This window comes from Argopecten irradians, chromosome 8 (assembly GCF_041381155.1).
Source record: "Argopecten irradians isolate NY chromosome 8, Ai_NY, whole genome shotgun sequence".
Classification (NCBI taxonomy): Eukaryota; Metazoa; Mollusca; class Bivalvia; order Pectinida; family Pectinidae; genus Argopecten; species Argopecten irradians.
In genome coordinates this window covers 41,551,812-41,575,840 of record NC_091141.1, presented here as the reverse complement: position 1 = coordinate 41,575,840, position 24,029 = coordinate 41,551,812, and the positions used below count along the sequence as shown (strand labels likewise).

At 34.4% G+C, this 24,029-nt stretch overlaps 1 protein-coding gene across 5 annotated transcripts; it reads left to right on the top strand.

The window, feature by feature from the left end:
- The first annotated feature begins 140 nt into the window (after positions 1 to 140).
- LOC138330389 (BBSome complex member BBS2-like) lies at positions 141 to 20,308 on the top strand. 5 transcript variants are annotated; one of them, XM_069277977.1, is made up of 25 exons: positions 141 to 272; positions 1,597 to 1,733; positions 2,265 to 2,483; positions 3,016 to 3,141; positions 3,495 to 3,557; positions 3,985 to 4,062; positions 5,244 to 5,348; positions 6,161 to 6,247; positions 6,665 to 6,742; positions 7,646 to 7,703; positions 8,189 to 8,286; positions 9,126 to 9,590; positions 9,945 to 10,001; positions 10,495 to 10,528; positions 11,143 to 11,206; positions 11,474 to 11,581; positions 11,928 to 12,057; positions 12,793 to 12,924; positions 13,326 to 13,343; positions 13,835 to 13,852; positions 15,871 to 16,008; positions 16,202 to 16,314; positions 16,931 to 17,051; positions 17,213 to 17,240; positions 17,818 to 20,308. In XM_069277977.1, the coding sequence occupies exons 2-25, from the start codon at positions 1,617 to 1,619 to the stop codon at positions 17,916 to 17,918; spliced, it is 2,556 nt and encodes an 851-aa protein (XP_069134078.1). In that variant the 5' UTR covers positions 141 to 272; positions 1,597 to 1,616; the 3' UTR covers positions 17,919 to 20,308. The 5 variants fall into 5 exon arrangements, with proteins under 5 accessions (XP_069134078.1, XP_069134077.1, XP_069134080.1 ...); XM_069277976.1 differs by lacking the exon at positions 17,213 to 17,240 and having other exon boundaries at positions 16,931 to 17,079; XM_069277979.1 differs by lacking the exons at positions 13,326 to 13,343; positions 17,213 to 17,240 and having other exon boundaries at positions 16,931 to 17,079.
- The last annotated feature ends 3,721 nt before the right edge of the window (positions 20,309 to 24,029 follow it).

Genomic DNA, 24,029 nt, shown 5'->3' with positions numbered 1-24,029 from the left:
TATTTATTAATTTTCAAAAGTAAAACATACTTTTGATACTAAAACTGATCAAATAATGACTTGGATATATTTATATATTCAATCATTTTTAAAATACACCATTTCGTTTTTAAATTGTATATTCACTCCTGATGAAAAATTCCGTTTCAACTTCCGGTAAAAATTCCTGTGAGGTAAAAGTGATAATTTAGCCGAGACGAAAACATGTAAACGAGATAGCTGTCATCTCTGATTTGCCTTTCATCCTCTTTCAGACCCGTATCAGTTGCTTTGTAAGTGTTTCTTTCATTTATTGCGCTGTTATTTTAAGTCAAATTAGCAAAAACTCCCATTACAATGTTGTGTTGTCAATGACTCTACCGGGCTGATTGAGCGGCGTTTACAAATTTTACAAGCATTGCGATGATATAAAATAATAATTGTTAAGTTATTTATGCAAATAGGTCTTCATATCTTCTTTAATTCCATGACACTTCGGTTTCACACTTATACTATCGATAATTAGAATTAATTCAAAATAATCCAAAATGAATAGTTCTATATATTTCCATCTTGTTTTTATCAGATGCAGAGAAAACTTGGCAATATGCCATGCTATCAAAAATATACGCGCGAATTTGTGCTGTCATATTTGTCGTCAGGTTTTGTGACATCACTGCTGACGGTGCCGTGCGCTTGAGAACATACACAGTATAATATTGGACCAGTATATTTATTGCGTTGTACTTGTATATATATGTGTAAATTAAAACTACTTACAGTAATCTTAAAGCGTAAACCGATGATTTAGTCTAGTACAGAAATTTCAAACCTCGTCGTGCTGATAACGAGAAAGAAAACATGGCTACCTACATGGAGGCGCGAGACATTTCCCGCGGGACACAATTTCAAAGTCCAAGGGGTACTGGAATGTATTGGAATCTAAATGCTCCTACATGTGTTATGGTTAGTAGAGCTTCACTCTACCCGCCTTCGGCAGCGCAGAGAGCTGTGCTCTTAATAAATTACAGCAATCTTTTTTTTTTTTCTTATTTCAATATATACATGTAACAAAAGCACAGCTCTAATAGCCATAGTACGTGTGTGAGAATATAAATTCTATAACACATGTATTCCAGTGCCCCTTGGACTTTGAAATTGTGTCCGGCAGGAAAAATCTCGCACCTCCATGTAGGCAGACATTTTTTAATTCTAAAGGAGATTTGAAATTTTCTGTATATAGTCAAAATGTTTCATCAGGATACAAATAAAGATCTTTTACTTTCTATTATGCATTTCTTCATTTTCATGATTTGTTTTGCTTCAATATCTTGATTACTGAAAATTTCCAAATTTCCGAGATGTTGGTGCCAATTTTTAGCCTGTTTTGCTTCAATATCTTCATTACAGTCACTCTCCAAATCTTCAAGATGTTGGTGCCGATTTTTAACTTATTTTGCTTTAATATCTCGATTTCAGAAAATCTCCAAATCTCCAAGATGTTGGTGCCAATTTTTAAACAGTTTTGCTTCAATATCTTCATTACAGTAATTCTCCAAATCTCTAAGATGTTGGTGCCGATTTTTAACCAATTTTGCTTCAATATCTTCATTACAGTAACTCTCCAAATCTCCAAGATGTTGGTGCCGATTTTTAACTTGAAGATCAACCATAAAGTGAATCCTCGAATGGTCACCATTGGGAAGTATGATGGTGCCCAGTCGTCTCTCACTTGTGCTACAACAGCTGGGAAGGTATTAAAAACAATATAACAGAAATCTGGTCATTATCTAAAATCTAATCACAAAAGTATGGCATTATTTAAAGGTGCTTCACTGCTGACAAATGTTTTTTTTCTCTATCAAAAACAGGAGCAGATGAATAAGTATTTTTTTTAGTAACAAAAGTTACTTACTTTTCACTATTACTACTAATGAAAAGTGTGTGCTTCTTTTTTTTCTTCATGATAAAGAGATTAAAAATAATTAATTGCATCTGAAAAAAAAATCTGTGACACTATGGCCTATATTGAATGAAGTAATGATTGCGCATGTACAAAAAGCAAAATAAATTATTCATCTTTTATATGTATTTTTGTGTTAATTAGACATATATACACTATTAAACATCAGTTATTGATCAAATAATGAGTATCGTTTATACTTTGTCACATCTACCATTGTTCTCAAGCAACAAATCTGACTTATAGTGACATTCAGGTTTGACTATGTAAACAAATTCAGTCATGATTTCTTCTGGGTATGAAAATATGTTTACCATTTCAGGTGCTGATTCACAACCCTCACGATCGAGGATTAAAAGGGGGTCGCTTAGACATCACATCTGATGGCGACATCAACCTCCTCAGTGTTAACCAACAGGTGTCGTCGGTGTCAGCCGGCCAACTCGTACCTGATAAGGAGAATGATATCCTGGCTGTAGGGACTCATACAAACCTACTGGCTTATGACGTGGAAAATAACAGCGATTTGTTTTACAAAGATGTAGGTATCAGTTTATTGTATTATAATTCAATATGGCCTATAACTAGCATTTTCATTGGCTTGAAAATTTATTTTATCAGCCCATAAAGAAAAAAAAATGGTATTGAACTCGGACGAAATACTTTGAAAATAAGCTACTGTAAACCAATTTTCATAATCATGTTATTGTCTTGATCCAAGTAATTTTGCCATGAAAGTTTATCTTGGAATGGATATCTACATCATTTGTATTGTTAGAAACTTTCATTTAATTTTTCAATCCACAAATATTAATCTTCATAAATGTGTTTTGAAATAGAAATCAGAAAATTTAGAAGCTGCTAAAGAAAATTTGTTCAGATTAACTGATTATTGGTATATTAATGAAAAGTTAGTGTCTAATTTTTTTTTTTAATTTCAAACACAAATTTCTCTAACATAAGCGATTGATTTGTATTTAAATTAAAAAGGATTGCAGAGATTAGAAAAATGTTTTGATTTCTTCTATACTTAAGTTATCTCCCCTTTGACTAGATTTGATCTTCTGTTACAGACAGCTGATGGCTCCAATTGTATTGTGATTGGTCGACTTGGCTCCATCGCAGATCCAATGGCCATTGTAGGAGGAAACTGTACACTCCAGGGCTACGACATGGAAGGAAATGACATATTCTGGACTGTATGTTATATATGCATACATGCTTACAATAAATCCCGAGGCATTTTAAACTCTTAGCTGATGAATGAAAATATTCTCACTGCAATGTTCTTTTTATGTTAGAAATTTTCATGTACATGTAGTGGTAAAATTTAAACTTTTGTATTCATTTGTCCAATTGTACAGTAGTTTTAAGAAATAAATAAAAATGGAATTTTCAGTCAGCTGCAATCCTTTAAGTATGTACGCTGCTTATGATTCAAGAATCAAATCGTTTATTAGAGGAATAAACTTTCGACTAGTAAGTTTCTTGATTGGAAACGTTAATATCTAGAGGATTCAGAAATTAAATTGGAATCCCTTTTCTTGTCTAGGTGACAGGTGACAATGTGTGTTCTCTGGCTTTAGTTGACTTCAGCAGTGATGGACAGAACGAGGTAAGACAGCTTATAATCTGATCTGACAGCTTACAGTAAAAAAAAGTAATAAAAAAAAGGGGGGGGGGGCGCTTAAAAGAATCAAATTTGGACTAGCCTTTCATAAAATTATTGTATAAAGTAAGCCATTAATCAATTTTCAAAAGAAATCAAATGAAGAAAATATTTGTTTTCATGCTGTCAGTCTGCATTTAATACATGTATGAGGTCTGTGAAAATGAGGCCACAAAAAGATGGAGGGGTTCTTATTAGGTCAAATATCGTATTTGAAGATATTTTTTGAATTACATAAATAAACATGTATACTGTAAATTATTTTGAATAGCAGCAATTTGGTGGATGGGACAATCACAAATAGATGTATTTATTATGTTTTAAATTATAATTTCATTATTGGACTTATTACCCGATAAATTTTTTGTTTTAGCTTGTTGTTGGTTCAGAAGATTTTGACATCCGTGTATTCCGAGAGGACGAGATTCTGGCAGAAATGACAGAAACAGAGGTAAAATTATCAGTGTACTGTTTAACTGGTTATTTCTGTGGCTTAAATATTCCTCTACTTTTGACATAATACGAGAAAACATGATATTCCAATACAAAAGTACATATGATTTAACTATAATAATTACTTATTATTTCGTGGATGAAATTTTTGTGGCCACACAAAAATTGAGAATTCTCTGGAAAAATAACTGGATATACTCTTATACTGAATGTGAATGTGTAATTTGATGATGACACGTGTTTTTATAATGTTATTTAAGGATAATGAACTGTGACCTTGAATTAGCTTTAGCACTGTGGTAAGAGATGTCTTCAGAAACTCAAAATTACAGTTGTATTCTTTATATTTAGTAACGATGTTATCTTAAAGTGTTAAGGAGGATCAATAAAAATCTGCAAGAGTGAGGTACTGAAATTTAACTTTACATTGTGTATGTAATGTAGTGACACGGTTTGAGGAACTTGCTCTTAAGTTACATACTTAACACAACAAACATTGTTCTCTTCAAAATCTTTATCTTAATTGTTCATATTAGGGGGGAATTACAATCAAGGGGAAATAACTCCTTACACATCAATACCAAATTATCTCCCCTAGACTGTCATAGCATCTTGCATTACCCAAACATCCTATACACACAACAATTGTATCTGGGTTTTTTTTCAATTGTAATTTCATTATAAAAGATGGTAATGAGTGTTAAATTGTCTCCTGTTGCAGGCCATCATGGGTCTGTGCCCTTTTTTATGTTGAATTGTCTCCCTTTGCAGGCCATCGCCTGTCTGTGCACTATTTTTATGTTGAATTGTTTCCCTTTGCAGGCCATCACCTGTCTGTGCCCTATTTTTATGTTGAATTGTCTTCCATTGCAGGCTATCACCTGTCTGTGCCCTATCTTTATGTTGAATTGTTTCCCTTTGCAGGCCATCACCTGTCTGTGCCCTATTTTTATGTTGAATTGTTTCCCTTTGCAGGCCATCACCTGTCTGTGCCCTATTTTTATGTTGAATTGTTTCCCTTTGCAGGTCATCACCTGTCTGTGCCCTATTTTTATATTGAATTGTTTCCCTTTGCAGGCCATCACCTGTCTGTGCCCTATTTTTATGTTGAATTGTCTTCCATTGCAGGCTATCACCTGTCTGTGCCCTATTTTTATGTTGAATTGTCTTCCATTGCAGGCTATCACCTGTCTGTGCCCAATGATGGATAGCAGGTTTGGGTATACTCTAGCCAATGGTACAGTGGGGGTATACGAAAGGTCCTCTCGGTACTGGAGAATCAAGGTAACAAATACATTATACATGGGAAAGTGTTACAAAAGAATAGAGTTCAGACCATCCCTTTCTGTAATCCTTTACTCTTTTCATACGTATGGTCAAGTCGCTATTGTCTTAAAGAACATAATAATATTATTAAAGATCTCAAACATTTTGTTGACAACGATAGGTTGATGAACAAATAATGATAAGATAAATGGCAATGTATGGTTTGTTCCCTGTTTGGCTCCGAAATCAATCAAATTTTCAAACATGTTATTTAATGTTTAAATAGCAAAATCAAATATCAAGTACATCTTTGATGCAATTAATATTATAGTTGTGTATCATTGCAGCTGTTGTTGCCATGGCAACCATCTAAACATGCATAAATTATGCAAATGTGGTAATTTTATATCAATATTATCTTAAAATAAAAGAGTGTATCCTAGTTTGAACAAACTTTATACTTCCCCTATAAATGTATCTTAAGTGTCTGCATATACCCAGTAAATGTTAAGATTGTTCAAGAATACTCTCTGTTATTTCTTACACAACAACACTACCATACATATTTAAAAAAAAAAATCAAATTCACATAATTTAAACAAAACTTGGATGGTTGCCCACTAGAGCTGCAAAAATAGGGAACTACATGATAACTTAATGTATTAATTATTTCAAAACAACAGCTTTATATCTTAAAGCTTAGTTTAAAATTGATGGATTTAGGGACCAAAAATGGTCCAAACCATACATAGTCCTTCATGGTTTATTTGCTTTCACACTTTCAATACTTTGAATTTCTCAGGAACAGATATTATTATTTGATTTTTCAGTCAAAGAACCAGGCTCTAGCGATCCACAGTTTTGACCTGGATTCAGACGGAGTGACAGAACTAATCACAGGCTGGAGCAATGGAAAGGTGATGTATATTACATTAAAATATTTTTTGTTTTACTTTTCATGAGAGATTTCGAACAATAGTTCATAAAATATTTTGCTTGATGGCTATGTGGCAGAAATAACTTCATTGAATTGTTCTTTAACATACATTTCCAACCACAAATTTCTAAAGAGCTAGACAAATGTCAAAAGTTTTATTTGTTGTTCTTGAAGACATTGTACATGAGTACAAAATGCAATAATGGCAGCTGACATTCATTATTAAAATTAAAAAAAAACCTAGATAACATTATACACTTTTCTGTTCTCTAATTCTGTAAACAAAACTATTTTCCAAAGCTTTTTATTGTCAAATCGACTGACAGATAAGCTGCTCATTAAGTTTCATTAAGCTGTTGTATATTTGATTTGGATCTGTTTTCTGTCGTTTGTTCAGATTGATGTTCGGAGTGACCGAACAGGGGAGGTAATCTACAAGGACACGTTTAACCACCCTGTGGCAGGCATAGTCCAGGTAAGGTGTCTAACTTAATTTACAACTTCTTTTTGTGAGTTAGGAATCTAGAGCATCTGAGGAAAACATACATTATTTTGGAGGCGGATAACAATTTGGTTGTTTAAAGTCAAGATTTAAGTAAATTTCCTCTATCCCCTTTTTGGGACTGTCCAAATTCATAAAGATGACCCCAGACTTAATCACATCTAATATGGGATTCAAAGCTTATAGCCATTTTGTGGATAAAAAATTCATTGTTTTGCCACTGTGCAAGCTCAATACACAAAGATTCCTTTATCAAATTATTTGTTCACCATAAAAGAATCTTGAAATTTCTTTTTCATAAAGCTAATAATCTCCCCTCCCAACAACAGCTTTGACAGACTTTAAGAAATGCTTTCACAAAATCTTGACCATAAGCCATGTCTTATATCTTTTTTGATAGGAAATCCCAGGCTTATTTTCAAGACCGACCTATTTTTTAAAGCCTACCTAATTATTGATTTCATTGATCTTGTAAGGCATGTAGGACTTAGTTATGAGACATGCTTACTTTTAAACTACATGGATTAATTTCGTAATACAAATATGTATGCTCAAACAGGGTTTCATTTTACCTGTACATGTATGCATGTACAAAAAAAACCCTGAATGTTATGAAAATTGACCTTGTTGGAATACACCTACCACATATCTTGTTGTTGTATCCAACACTAACAGAAAATTCTTAATCTCAGTCATGTCCATTGATTTGATTGACCTACTTTCAAGGCGAAACATTATTTGAACGACGAACAGGTTTGAAACATTGTTGATATCTGTTAGCTTTTTTTAAGACTGTTGCAACATAAAAAAATACATGTTCAGTTTCTGAAAATATAGTTTTTGGTTCGACTGATCATGTATTGTGTATATCTACAGGGTGACTACCGACTAGATGGATCCCAGCAGCTCATCTGTGTCTCAGCAGAGGGCGAAGGTAAGTACCTAGGTTTGGTTTGGTTTCATTATACCCAAGCAACGAAGTTAAGAGGGTTATACTCGTCGGCCTGTCTGTCTGTCTGTCTGTCAGCCTGTCTGTCTGTCTATAGACACAACTTTGTCCGGCGAACTTCTACACTACCTGACAGATTTTTATAAAATTTGGTACACAGAACCCTGACATAAAGGGGAGTTGAGTAAACTGTATAGGGATCTGCAGTGTTCTCAATTAATGGAGTTATTGCTAAATTTGTGCAGTGTGAGTATTAGTCATCAAATCTGGCGACAGTTCTAGTTTGTTTTGTTTAAAGATTATTTTGTAAGAAAGTCTTCCAGTCTGAGATTAAGGAACATTATATAAGTAGAAAGAAAATTGATAGTTGTTGCTTGATCCTGACAAAATTAAAATAAAACCTCAAATGAAATAAATTGAAATAATTTTATACTTTGAAATAAAATGAAACTTATATGTAAATATTTCAGTAAAGGGATACAATCCTGCTCCTATAGAAATGAGGGGAAACCTTATGGATGCAAACATGGAACAAGAAACCATTCGTGACCTTAGTCTCCGCAAACAGGTAAGAAAAATAACAAATATAACTCCAACAGAACAGAAGATGCAATGAGTTTAATTTCCATCAAACTGGCTTCTTTTATGAAATTTAGCATGGTCTTGCTTATCTGTCCCTGAAATTATTCTGATGGTTTAACAACTTTTAAAGTTTGTATGTCAATACATGTTGTGTACATTGTAGTTTGTTTTGTTTATCTGTCTCTGATCTTCATTTTTTTGTATCGTTACCTACCATTAATTTGTGGCTGAATTTATTATTCTTGTATATGTTTCCAAAATGTTTTTTTGGTATATGTGTGTGCATACTTGTCTTTTATTTAAGAGTGATGTGTTTATATATCCATGTATGTCCATATGTATAAACTGAGTATCTAAATTTTGACAAGAATAATGTGAGTTGGTGTGTGATCGCATGTATGTCAATGATGGTAGGTGTAAGAATAGGCCAGAGGTTAACATTTTGTGTGTTATTGATATTTCAGAATAAAAATAAATTGAACTGGCTGTATGTAAAGGTGTGTGAGTGTGAGGCTGAGTATGTGTATGTGTGTTTATTTTGCATGTATGTGTATTCCATATATGTACCATCTTAATATATGTAGTAAAAAAACTTTTGAAAAATAAAACAATTATAAAAAAACAACTTTTAAATTTGAAAATAATTAATTCCTTAGAATACTGTTTAATAAAGAGATATACACTTGTACCTTGTACCGGGGGGTTGAGGGGGGGGGGGAGATTGTATTCCGTTGCACATTTCTTTAATTTCAATTTAAAGTTTACTTTATAAGTAATTTTCAATTAAGACGTTCACTGATCTGTGTAATATATTTATAATTGTAGAACCTAATGATGGAACTCAAAAACTATGATGAGAACACAAAGGCTGGAGCTGTGGCTGCCACTGCCTTGGCCACAAATGCGGCCTCTCGTGGCTTTAACAGCAGCAGTGGAGGTGGTGGTATGGGTGGCAGTGGAGGTATGGGTGGATCGGGACCTGGAGGAATGGGCGGAGCCGGGGGCGGGGCTGGTGGAGGTATGGGTGGAGCGGGAGGCGGTATGGGCGGAGCTGGAGGTGGTATGGGCGGGGCAGGAGGCGGAGCAGATGGAGCTGGTGGAGCTGGAGGTGGCATTGGCGGATCCGGAGGACCAGGTGGGGTTTCTGGAAGTGGACCTGGAGGAGTTGGTGCCGGCGGGCCGGGCGGTTTGGGAGGAGACGGAGGTGTGGGGAGTGTGGCAGCTAGATTCTCCGCAGAAAGGCCGTTCCCACCTGGGGAATACGATGCCCAGAAGATGGGAGTCATTCCTGTAAGTGTTAAATGTCAAAATTGGAAGAAATATTTGAAATGCTTGTCCCTTATTTTAATTATATAATCACTAAAAGATTATGTGGTGTAGCCAAAGATAAGGAACATGTATTTCAAATATTTTTTTCAGATTTTGACATCAATATGAATTTTTCTTTAAAAAACTAATTAAAAGTATGTTTTTTGTGCAATTATGTACAATATATATCTGTTTTCATCTGCATTGTATTAATATGAATCAAAGGATTTTGTTTTGTTGAAATGCTTTTAATCTCTGCTTCCTCATTATTATGTGATGCATGTCAGATAGTAAAAGTACCATTTTAGACTGACCTTTGACCTTTGACCTTGACAGGCTGCTACCCAGCTACAGACAACACTGAGGGTGAATACGGGGGAGGATGGTAAACCTGTAAGTATCCTTTACGTAAAATGCATAAACTTTTAATGATATGAACCCCCATTCCCTTCCATCTCTCCATCAATAGATCATCAAGATTTCAAAATAATTTGTGTAAAATACAATTACTGTCGATTGTGACATCACCAAGTTCACATCAAAATGTGACGTCACAATCACCGGATGGTGAGACAAATCAACAGTAACTCTTACTTTACCTACATCGTTTTCGGATCTTGAAACCATCACATTGTGTGAATTATTACACAAAGATAAATGTTCGTTAGTATAAAAACATATCACAGTCACATCACCTAAAGCACTTAGAATACCAGAGAATGCTGTGTACTTGGAAGGCTAGGAATAAATGACATGATATTTATTTAAACTCTTCTAGATAAACTTTCCAATTTAAGAATTTCATTATTCATGCCAACTTGATTTTTTAGAAAAAAATATACTTTGTTTAAGAATACTGTAATTTTTCTAATCTTTTTTTTCCTAGCCACACGTGGAATTATTTATAGGAACAACAAATGGTATGTATACATCAACATGACTCATCACCCTAATTGATTTTAGTTAATTAATTTGTTAGATTACATAAAATTTGTAAATCTCAAACTCTTATTGGATGACATTGAAATTAGACTTGTAATTCCACTCCTTTACAATGCTCTACACTATGCTCCAATGTAAGCTTCAATACAAGATCTAACAATTCCCCATTTGGGTCACCTCAGCATGACCCTGGCCAAGAATCTTGGGATGTACTGTTAGCCATTTACACTTCCAAGAGATTGGACCGTACCAAAGATTTCATAGGCGACACGTTGATTGGCACATTATAGGGTCATTCTTAGGTGACCCTGAACAGAGTTCAATAGTAGAGCATCTTTGTGAAGCGGAATTACAAGTCTAATTTTAATTAGATTGCATAACTAATTGGTTTGGGAAAGTCACATGTTACATGCATACATAATAATAGAACTTTTAAAAGAACTGAGAACAAAGTTTTTAAAGTATTAAAAATGTATAGCGCTCACTTGCATATATTAATACAGAGCTACGATTTTCAGTTTTCAGGCATTTTGTATTTTTATTATAAAGCTCTTCATTACATGAATTTGTACTCAGAATTTTATATTTGCAGACACTGCCATCAAAGCAGTATTGATATTTGCTGAGGGAATATTTGAGGGAGAAAGTCATGTCATGTAAGTAGTGAGGTTGAATTTTGCCAAGTTTTCTGATTACACAGGTATTCATTACTACCGATTAAAAAAGAAAATGCCATACAATAATGCTGCATTTGACAGAGATCCGTATTATTTAAGACCGCATCTGACAAGTTGTAATGTAAAAGAAAATCATCAGTTTTAAGACTTTAGACATAATCACTCTGTTTTAAGCTGTTAACTTATCTTTTGTTCTCTGTGTACCAATTAAATTTGATTGATTTTCCATGCTTTTCTCCCCAACAGACACCCAGCCCCTGCCCAGTTGTCAAACAGCCTGACTGTATCAATCCAACCCCCAAAAGACGTCCCTGTGGATCTCCATATTAAAGCCTTTGTCGGATACAAGTCAAGGTAATTTCTGATTATATTTTGGTTCTCTTTCTTGTTTGCCTCATGATATGAATGTGTTATACTGGGTACTAGAAATGGCTGAAATTACATGCTAAAACAACACTTATGGAATCCTCCTTTCATTGATGTAAAGGTTTTGGAACATGTTTTGAAATACATATACAGGTATCATGATTTTAAGTGTTGTTTAGAGTATGGACATCCATTTTAAGGGAGAAATGCACAACTTTGAAATCACACAGAAGCTCAATAGGTCAAAATGTAATTTAGAGATGAAATTTGCTTTGAGATACTTTCATCTATTGATGTTCTACAGATGAGTTAAAATTGCTCTGCCTGATTTCAGTATCCAGTTTCACGTATTTGAGCTAACACGTCAACTTCCACGGTTCTCTATGTATACTCCAATCAAGAACAACCCGGACCAGGAGCCGAAGAGTTCCTGTGTGTTCACCGTCAACGACCGTGTGGCCAGGGTAAGATAACTCTTGGTAGTATGTAAGTCATGCCGCAGTTTACTCAATAAAGATGCTCCACTGCCGACAGAGCATAAACGATACTCATCATTTGATCAATAATTGGTGTTTAATCATGTATATATATATATATGTACAGTTGTATGTGTAATTAGCACAAAATTAATATAAATAATTAGTTATGCTTTTGGTACATGTGCAATCAGTTCTTCATTCCATAAAGAACACAGTACCACAGAATTTTTTCGGGATACAATTAATTATTTTTAATATTTTTATCTGGAAATAAAATTTGAAACTCAAACTTTTCAATGGTGGTAATGGTGTAAAGTAAGTGATTTTTGTAGTTGAAAAAAAAATACTAATTTGTTTGCTCATGTTTTTATTGAGAAAAAATACTATTTGTCAGAGGTAGAGCATCTTTAAATGGTTGGAAATGCTAGTCGTCCAAGGCCTATCAAATTATTAAACTTATTTCATCAATTTTAGACCACAGTAAAACACGAACATGCACCCAGTACAGTGAAATTGGCCCTTGTCTAATCTAGAGACCTATGTAGTCCGACATACTTGTATGAAATTTCCCTCTTAATTAATAGTAAATGTAATCAAAACCTGTATACTTCAGAAACCTGACTATACCAACCAAATAGTCTGGGCCTGGTAACATCAGATTTAGACAAGATACACTGTATGTATAAAGCATGATATTTTGTATTCCTATTCTTATTTCAGGTATTACTTTGGATCAACCAGAATTTCCTGCTACAAGATGATTTAGTTTGCGACGGAGCTAGCCTCCACTTCAGTTTTCTGTCCCTGAGAGGCTCTGGTCCGCTGGTCTTCAAGATGGAGGCTGCTGGCCAGGTACAGATTTTATAAAACTCTGATAAAATCTGAACACAATCTACAAACCATGACAGGGGAAATAATTCTAGGGAAACTGGTTATTTCTAAATCATTCTTCGATTTTGTAGAATCAGCTGGAGTGGGAGAAGGGAAATACTTTAAACCAAATTATTTGAACAGAAACTTTTCGTGTTTTTATGCCTTTTTCACGAGTCCTTATTGCTCTACAATGCCTCAGCATGAAACATTTTCGCTGCAATTTATTTTCACTATTTCTGATATTGTCACCTGTTAATTTAGAAAATTTATTCACATTTGAAAATAAGTAGCCATTTCCCCTGGTTTTTAGTACTGCCTCCTCTCTCCAGATTTCTACCTTAAATCCATTATAACATGAACTGTCCATCCAATGTTTGTAGACCAGTGCTGCTTCTGTTGTAAGTTATACTGTACCATATTTATCTTAAAGTAGCCCACCCCTACAAGAAACTTCACCTCTTTTAGATCCCTTTTAGAGATTTATATTTAAGTCTTTTTAATTTCATTGAGACTAATTCACGTACTATGTGATACCTGATAACATTTGTACAGGACTTGTTCCTCCAGTGGTGATGGAACGTAACCATTTGTAATCTTCCCGCTGAAATGACGTTAGCACAGGATATCATCTTTTGACGTCATTCCATCACCAATAGAAACAATAGTCCCGCACAAACATTATCAGGTATCACGTGGTTTGAGAATTATTCCCATTTACCCTATCAAAACCTCTAGTTCTGTCCTGAGAGTCTGAAGAAACCTTTTATAGTTTACTACTTTAAAGTTCATTAAGTAAATATGAGTTGATGAATGACTGTTGGGCTGTTTTTAGGATAAATATTGTTGTTGATTTTTAATGTTTTGCTGGTTGACATTTGTTTTGTTGTAGACATGTGATAGCTCCAGGGTGATTAACTTTGTTAATTAATTATTCAGAAATGAAGTTTACTAACATTTTTCTCAATGATCTTTGGACTCTGGTGTCTGGCTGTCATTCTTTAGTAACATAAATCACTATTTTTAGGTCATTTGATGACCTATATCTATCTTGCTTCGTCCGTCGATGTGTGCTGTCTATAAACTTTTCACAATTTAATTTTTTTAAGTTCCAATAGTCAAATTGAGCTACTCGCCTGAAATGATTCTGACATAGTCTTGATTTTTCGAATCAATCTGAAATTCAAGATGACCGCAATGACCACTATCTTCAAAACATTTTGAATTTCTTCTCAAGTTCTTTCTGTACAATTTAGCTGAAACTTTCCTGAAATGATCCTGATATGGTTAAGTATTTGGTCAGTCCAAATTCCAAGATGGATTCCACAGCACCTATCATGAAAAACACATTTTAAAGTTTTTCTTCAGCTCAACTAGTTCTGAAAATTTGTATGAATGTAATTTGTTTTAAAGGATAGCCTAGAATTGTTATTTGTTATTCTAGACCTCCAAAAACACATTGCACTGTCTTATTAAAATCCAAGATGGACACGAAATTCACTAAATATTGAAAACTAAAATAAAAAAATTTCCTTTTCAAATGGTGCCAATGTAACCTAAACATTCTTACATCATGTATTATCTTTCAATTAATTCATTATTGTCAACTCTTTTTTTTAAATTTTCTATCATATATTTTTCAATTCTTTGAAGTGATAAAGGACAGACTAATTAATTCTAACCCTGTGTAGGTGTTCCTATAGATATACTATAGACTATAGTAATTTAAACCTTTTTATTGTCATGTCTACAATATTTAGGACAACATTTTGAGAGAACAAAATTTTGCTTTTAAAATGTTTGCAATTATCTTTTATTGAAAAGAAAGTTAATAATTATGTTTATTAATTGGAAAATATGTCACAATGATAATGTGTGCTATTTAAAGTCCAAGTATCTTTTATATGAATGAATGGTGAAAGGCGAATGTAATAATGTAGAGATCACATCACATAAATAAATTAATTCATGTGACCTTTGATATTGGATTTATGTTTGACCTTCATGGTATATTTTGTTAGTTAATATTTGACCTTCATGACCTATTATTAGTTAATATTTGACCTTCATGACCTATAATTAGTTAATATTTGACCTTCATGACCTATTATTAGTTAATATTTGACCTTCATGACCTATTATTAGTTAATATTTGACCTTCATGACCTATAATTAGTTAATATTTGACCTTCATGACCTATTATTAGTTAATATTTGACCTTCATGACCTATTATTAGTTAATATTTGACCTTCATGACCTATAATTAGTTAATATTTGACCTTCATGACCTATAATTAGTTAATATTTGACCTTCATGACCTATTATTAGTTAATATTTGACCTTCATGACCTATAATTAGTTAATATTTAACCTTCATGACTGTAATTGTGAATATTTGACCTTCATGACCTATTATTAGTTAGTATTTGACCTTTGTGACCTATTATTAGTTAAGATTTGACCCATTGCAAGATGTAGTTGTTTATATCTAATTGACATAATATTGTTATAGAAAATTATTTACATACATGTACCATATTCGACTCAATAAGCACTTAAAACATTGCAAAAATGAAGGGGTGCTTAATAGTACCAAACTTTGGCTAACATTTCATAAAACTATTGTAAAGAGAAAGTCATTAATAAATTTTCAAAAGAATTCAAAAAGAGAAACCTCCACAGATTTTCGTAGATTCTGTCTCCATTTAATTTGAGGTAAGTGGCCTCAAAAAAGGGAGAGTGGTGCATGTAGTGGGGAGCTTATAGGGTTGAATATGGTATGCTAATATCATTATAAATATATATATTTATTTATTTTGTATGCTAATATCATTATAAATATATATATTTATTTATTTTGCTGCCAGGGTCACCCTGTTGACAAAAAATTTCCAGTGTTATACATTTGTTTATTTCGTTGCCAAGGTGACCCTGTTGACAGACGATATGGACATGGCCGGGGATGTGATACAGAACTTAGCACTCTTCCTTAACATGGACGACTTGCAGGTGACAGCAGATTTCCCAGCCGAGATAGAAAATCTAAAGGAAGTCCTTTTAAAGGTAGGATTAAATGTTCACTTCTGTCCCTAGTGGATTTCGAACTCACAACCCAGAGGTCCAGGGCTTGTGGTAGAATATTTGATTTATCTTCATCACTTGCCAACCCTGGCTCTCACAGTGAGACCGAGATGCCCATTAAGGCCAATCAGCTGATCTGGACATCTGATGACCATTTTCTTTTGTGGTTTGGCAGGTGGACGAGTACAATGTTGTGAGACAGAAACTGACCGCAGAAATGGCTGACCACTCCAACCTCATCAGAAGTATGGTGGTCCGAGCTGAAGACGCCAGGTTAATGGGAGATATGTGAGTACAGAAATTTGTAGATATATAAATATACTGTAATCAGAAATATGTGTTGAAAATTTTCATAGTTACTGTATTCAACCCAATAAGCGCACAGGATGTTTAAAAAATTGAAAAAATAAAAAGGTGCATAATAAGACAAAATTATTGCATACATATACAGTTTTGATAGTTTTAGTCTTATGCTCGGATATTTGAAGTGAGGCCTTAAAAGGGGGGGGGGCTTATAGGGACATGGGCGCTTATTGGGTCAAATATGGTTTGTGAAGGTTGTTCAATACAAAATACTCTGAATATATAACCCCTCTAAGCTCTTACCAAAAGATCAACGTTAAGTATGCCGCTAAATTAAGCACTCGTAGAAATATCTATGTTTATAGTTTTCAAAAAGGTCCATTGCCATGGTAACAGAATGGACGCCTCATTGGTTGTACTTTAGTTGTTGTTGTTGTATTAGAATTAGTCCACAGGTTTATGAGAGACCACAATAATATTAATGCTGGGTGATTTAGGGGACTTTGTTTCCATCAGGACTTGTTATCATATGCTTTTCATGGTTTGATCACATGTATGAAAACAGAAGACATTAAGTAACTGATGTCATTGTTACCCTCAGGAAGAATATGCGGAAGGGATACATGGAGCTGTTTAATATGAACCGTGACCTTATCAATGGCTATAAGATCCGCTGTGGAAACCATCAGGAGCTACTGGCCTCTCTAAAACAGGTCAACCAGGTTATACAGAAGGCTGGACGACTCAGAGGTAGGTAGTCATGGTAACGGTAGTCATAACGACATAAAACAGGTCAACCTGCAGGTTATACAGAAGGCTGGAAGACTTAGAGGTAGGTAGTCATGGTAACGGAAGTCATAGGGACATAAAATAGGTCAACCAGGTTATACAGAAGGCCGGACGACTCAGAGGTAGGTAGTCATGGCACCGGTAGTTATACCGACATAAAACAGGTCACCCACAGAGGTAGGTAGTCATGGTAACGATAGTCATGGCAAAGGTAGTCATGATGACATACAACAGGTCAACCAGTTGATACTGAATCACCTGAACAACATTCAAGGTCACTTGGGTTAAAATGAAGAGTTTCTAGAATACAATGCTTTAAATGTTATCCAATGAACAGGTGAGCATTGTCAGTCTACATGTATTTGATTCTTCTATATTGATCCAAAGGTTTTTTGTATACATACTTTGTCTGTGTTGTATTGTGTTGTATTGTGACTTCCCTTAAGGCCCATGAGCCTCTTGTTCATTGAATGTTTGATTTTTCAAGGAATATGAAAATGCTCTAAGGTAATGTAATTGCTTGACCACATTGATTTTCTCTTTATAAACCAGTTTCTTTCCTTTGTTTCTGAGGGACTTATAAAATAAAAACTATATCCAAACCTTGCCCCTCCCCTTAAATCTGTGTCTGCTGTACTCAGTATGTCTGTACATGTGACTAGTTGTTGATTACTGCACAATGTCTAAATCTATTTACAGTGGGCAGATACAAAACACAAGTTATCAATGCATGTCGAGGTGCTATCAAAAACAACAACGTCAGCTCGCTGTTCAAAATCATCAAGACGGGAGCATCCTGATAGAGGCTTTCTATACAGAGACTTGAATGCATTCCGTCCTGTTAAATGTGCATAATGTTTTATTCTGAGGAATAACTAACTGTGAAGAAGACATTTTAGTTACAGAGATTGGGTTTCTTCATCAGCAAAACAATTGTTATGGAGAAAATGTATGCCTGTATGTCTGAAAACTTCATTTTCTAGCACTTAATTTTTTGCCAATTTTCAACTCTCACAAATGTCAAGTGTCAAGAAGCATGAACTATATTTAGAATGTTTTAAATTTGATATTCCTAAGGCAGGTTGCAATTGTTTAATGTTGAACAGACATATTTAATATCATTGATGCTTTAAATTAATCAATACAGAAGTGCTCTCCTTGTGTCTCAATTTAGAGTGAGAGATTGGTGTTATGATAAGGGAACAATTTGTGTCTGAATTGTCAAGGTCATCTAAAACTTAGGGGGACCGATTGATGTTGGAATAAACTTAAGGAGGTATGTAATCACAGTATTACCGGTATACCCTCCTTCTGTCCATCCACAATTATAGTTTAATTTCCAAAGATTTCAACTTGCAGTTCTGTTATTTGAAATTACACATTGGACGTTTACTAGGTGGTGATTACACTGGCTACCAGTCTCTAGAATATTGAAAAATATCACTAAAAATCGGCTGGATTATTTTGTCTCTACTTCATGTCTGATTTTAAGCTTCAAACTAGGGGGAGATAATCTAGTGAAGAACTCAGCTGAGAAAGTCTTATCATTGACTTAGGTCTGGTGCCCAGTCTACATAATGGTATGCTTAGGCCAAAAAAAAAATTGTCTCTTTTGGGTTACCCGACCGACCCTAATTTTTAACCCCTGACCCTAATTTTTTTTCCACTTTTCTATGAAAAAAATATATCAAAAGTCGGGATTTCGATCTCAGACTCCGATTTTTTTTGCCAATCTAACCCTACACAGACATATTATGTTTTGGAGGCTTATGGTAAATACCTAAATATCGACATGTATCAATAAAAATTGGTATTCAAGAGTTTCTATTGGACACTGAATGTCATGGTCAGTGTCTTGAAAAGGGTGTAGAAATCACGGCTTTATTTATTCACATCAGTAGGGTTTTTTCTCACTGAACATTTACTTATTATGGATTTTATATGTTTGTAGTATCATCTGATCTTTGATAAGCTGTGAAAAATAATATAATTTTCTCATAAGTTACAAATTACTCCAACAATGTTAGAGGTTAATAAGACGAGATTAACGACTTTTTAACATTGCGTCGCTATCCAAACCAATGTAATTAGGGTGGAATAGGACCTCATACACATGTGGGAGTAAGTAACCAATGAAATGATCATCAGCATCTATAACCAAGGGGAGACAACTCTGGATAATGTAGTGATTTGATCGAAAATCATCGTACTTGGTACGGGTAACACTTGTGTAAAGAAAAAATAGTTTTGTGATTTCCATATGAAACATGATTTAGAAACCTCCATACAAAAAATATTCTATAAAATGAAATACTAAATACAAATGTATATTCAAATCATTACGATAATGAGCTGTATAACTTTGATATGCATTGATGGTATGTTCATTTAAAACTGTATGTTACGTTAATTTAAAACATTTTATGTGTTGTAATATACACAATATACTACATATATATTTATTGGTGAATGTCATGTGTGTGTAACATTGGTATCTGGATTATTTATATAAAACAACTTTCTCACCCTAATTAAGGAGTGAGAGAGAAAAAAAAGGTGAAATATGGATTTTTGTATATGATCATTTCAGGGGCCTGTGCCTTTAAATTTGAGAAAATACCACATTTTTCTTCCTTGATATGCATATATTTAACAGATGTTTTACTTCATGTGGAAAAATATTTACATGACATTTGGAAAATACACTACATCTAAATTTCTGTAGGGGAAGGGGTGGAATTTCGGCCCCCAAATAGGTTGTACTGGGTATTAAATGTGTACGTTCTTTAAACTTTCCACACTGCCGAAATCTGTCTATTTAGTCAAGTGTCAATTCTGTTTACTGACATTTCCGTCTGGATGGTGAGTTTTCCGGACTATCTGTTCCCGGATTATCGTTGGCTCTCTGTACACCAATATATGTGTAATAGATTATATTCCGTCCGAATGTCTGCCACTACCCTTCGATGTTTGTTTGCGTAACTGAAAAGTGATACAATAATTATGTAAATAAACACCACCGCCCCATGTGATGTATGTGAGGTATATTTATTTATGTTAAGGACCGTTATGATTGTAAAAATCACTGTTCTCGGACATGGGGCAGTCTTATAGCTGTTCTGTGATACATATTATAATGTATTGTGATGATGGTTAATAAAAATGTGAATAAAATTCTTAAACATCCATATTATACTTTTGTCTTTAGTGTATTTCAATGATACCAAGTTGTCTACCAATGTTACAATATACAATAACCCATGTTACGGACTGTATGCAAATGATACCGACTGCACCCTATGGTACCAACAGTTTACCAATGGTAATGACGAAATACCATTACATGTAATACATCACATGACAGAATACTGACCTCTGATTGGCTACACACATAGAAACTATTTGCAATAGGACCTGCTACCACTATCGTAGTGATGTGACGTCGGGCATGACTGTACTGTGACACCACACGACGTCATCTCAACATTGGGCTGAACCAAGACATCAAAGATGGTGGATAGGCATGGTATACAGGGATATCGACAAATGTCGCTTTTCTGCAGAAGACGGTTGTTAGTTCTATATTGGCCTACTTTCAAACTTCATGAAACTGAATCTCGTTTGAAGAAACACAGATATGCTACAATTGATATGTTGTATTTATAATGCTGCACCATCATTGTGAATTAGGATATACAGCAGCGTTGTGAGATGTTCCTTGAAGTGTTTTTTTTGATGATGAAAGACATGATATTGTGTTATACAATTGACAGGGTGATGTACTAAACCCATTATGGCCTGGTTGAGAGGGCACTATTTCCTCATAGTATTGTCTCATGATGGGATAGTGCCCTCACCTTCAGCTCGATAATATTCTACGAGGCAATAGTGCCCTCATAGGGGTACTGACTATATCAATGGTACCAACTATATACCAATTGCACCAACTGTAAACCCAATGGTACCAACTATATACCAATGGTACTGACTATACCCAATGGTACCAAATATATACCAATGGTACCGACTGTATACCAATGGTACCAACTGTATACCCAATGGTACCAACTGTATACCAAAGGTACTGAATGTATACCCAATGGTACCAACTATATACCAATGGTACTGACTATACCCAATGGTACCAAATATATACCAATGGTACCAACTGTATACCAATGGTACCAACTGTATACCCAATGGTACCAACTATATACCCAATGGTACCAACTGTATACCAATGGTACCAACTGTATACCAATGGTACCAACTGTATACCCAATGGTACCAACTGTATACCAATGGTACCAACTGTATACCAATGGTACACTGTATACCAATGGTACACAGGTACACTGTAAACCAATGATACCAGATGATGTTGATACAATGATTTGATAAAAAAACCATTGACTTTCCTTAGATGATTGAAAAATGTTGACAGATTTAATGAAAAAAAAAAAAACATTTTCTTGGAGGTTTGGAAAATGTTGACATTTGATAAAAATCAGTAATTTCCTTGGATGTTTGGGAGATGTACACAGATTTGATAAAAATCAGTGAATTTCCTTGGATGTTTGGGAGATGTACACAGATTTGATAAAAAATCAGTGAATTTCCTTGGATGTTTGGGAAATCTTGATAGACTTGATAAAAACCAGTGACTTTCCTTGGAGGTATGGGAAATGTTCACAGATTTGATAAAAATCAGTGACTTTCCTTGGAGGTATGGGAAATGTTCACAGATTTGATAAAAATCAGTGACTTTCCTTGGAGGTATGGGAAATGTTGACAGATTTGATAAAAATCAGTGACTTTCGTTGGAGAGTTGGGAAATGTTGACAGATTTGATAAACACCTCTGACTTTCGTTGGAGAGTTGGAAAATGTTGACAGATTTTATAAAAACCAGTGACTTAAATTAGTTGAAGGATTGAGAAAAGTTGACAGATTTTATAAAAACCAGTGACTTAAATTAGTTGAAGGATTGAGAAAAGTTGACAGATTTTATAAAAACCAGTGACTTTCCTTATAGGTTTGGAAAATGTTGACAGATTTTATAAAAAAAAACCAGTGACTTTCCTTGTAGGTTTGGAAAATGTTGACAGATTTTGTTAAAAAACAGTGGCTTTCCTCGGAGGTTTGGAAAATGTTCACAGATTTGATATAAAACCCAGTGACTTTCCTTGTAGGTTTGGAAAATGTTGACAGATTTTATAAAAAAATAAATCAGTGTCTTTCCTCAGAGGTTTGGAAAATGTTGACAGATTTGATAAAAACCAGTGACTTTCCATGTAAGTTTGGAAAATGTTGACAGATTTTATAAAAACCAGTGACTTAAATTAGTTGAAGGATTGAGATATGTTAAAAGTTTTTATGAAAACCAGTGACTTTCCTTGTAGGTTTGGAAAATGTTGACAGATTTTATAAAAAAACCAAGTGGCTTTCTTTGGAAGATCGGAAAATGTTGACAGATTTTATAAAAAAAACCCAGTGGCTTTCCTTGGAGGTTTAAGCAATGTTGGAAGTTTGGGAAATGTTGACAGGTTTTATCAAAACCTGTGACTTTCTTTGTGGTTTGGGTAATGATGACAGGTTTTATCAAAACCTGTGACTTTCATCAGAGAATCGGGAAATGTTGACAGATTTTATAAAAAAAACAGTAACTTTCCTTGGAGATTTTGGAAATGTTATTAAAAATTACATGATGTTGAGTGTGTAGTGCTCCCAACAGAGTCTCCGACGATTGGTATAAATAGAAAAACAATTGAACCAACATAGATTTAACAAATTGTATTGACAATTTCAGAGAAGGATTAAGCTTCTAAAGAACAAAAAGAATGAAAATCCTTTGTCTTGACATAAAACTAAACTTAATGATTGCTAAAAATAGATACAGAATTGTTGAAATATAGCTCCAGAAATACATTCCAAATTTAAGTAATGTCACTAGAGAAAGTTATATATATAAATATCTTGCCCGAAATAGCTTCAAACTTCAAGAATGGATTGTCTCTGACGTCAGTGTCTGCTAAGGTTGTCGTGGCTGTGTCTTTTGCCTGACAGCGATGCTATAGCGAGTGATCGAGTTAAATGACTACTGTGGTGACACATAGGCTGTTATCGTGGATATTGGTACAGTGTTGGTGACAATGATATATACCTACTAATGAGTATAATTAGGTAGGCTGATATCCCTGACTGTGTCCTCAATAACACATGTCCTATAGGATAGAGCTCTCTACACAGGTAACAAGCTCTCTACACAGGTAAAGAGCTCTCTACACAGGTAAGAGCTCTCTACACAGGTAAAGAGCTCTCTACACAGGTAAAGAGCTCTCTACACAGGTAAAGAGCTTTTGCACAGTAAATAGCTCTCTACACAAGTAAATGCTTCTACACAGGCAAAGAGCTCTCAATATAGGTAAAGAGCTCTTTACACAGTTTAATATCTTCTTCTAAGGTAAAGAGCTCTCTTCACAGGTAAAAGAGCTTTCTACACAGGTAAAGAGCTTCTGCACAAATAGATAGTTCTTTATACAAGTAAATACCTTCTACATAGGTAAATAGCTTCTACAAAGGTAAAGAGCTATTTACACATGTAAAGAGCTCTCTACACGGTAAAGAGCTTCTACACAGGTAAATATCTTCTACACAGGTAAATAGTTCTCTACACAAGTAAATGCTTCTACACAGGTAAGGAGCTCTCACATAGGAAAGAGCTTTTACACAGGTTGATAGCTTCTACACAGGTAAAGAGCTCTCTTCACAGGTTAAAGAGCTTCTACACAGGTAAAAGAGCTCTCTACATAGGTAAAGAGCTAACTACACATGTACAATAGCTCTCTACACAAGTAAAGAGCTTCTACACAGGTAAATAGCTCTCTACACAGGTAAATAGCTTCTACACAG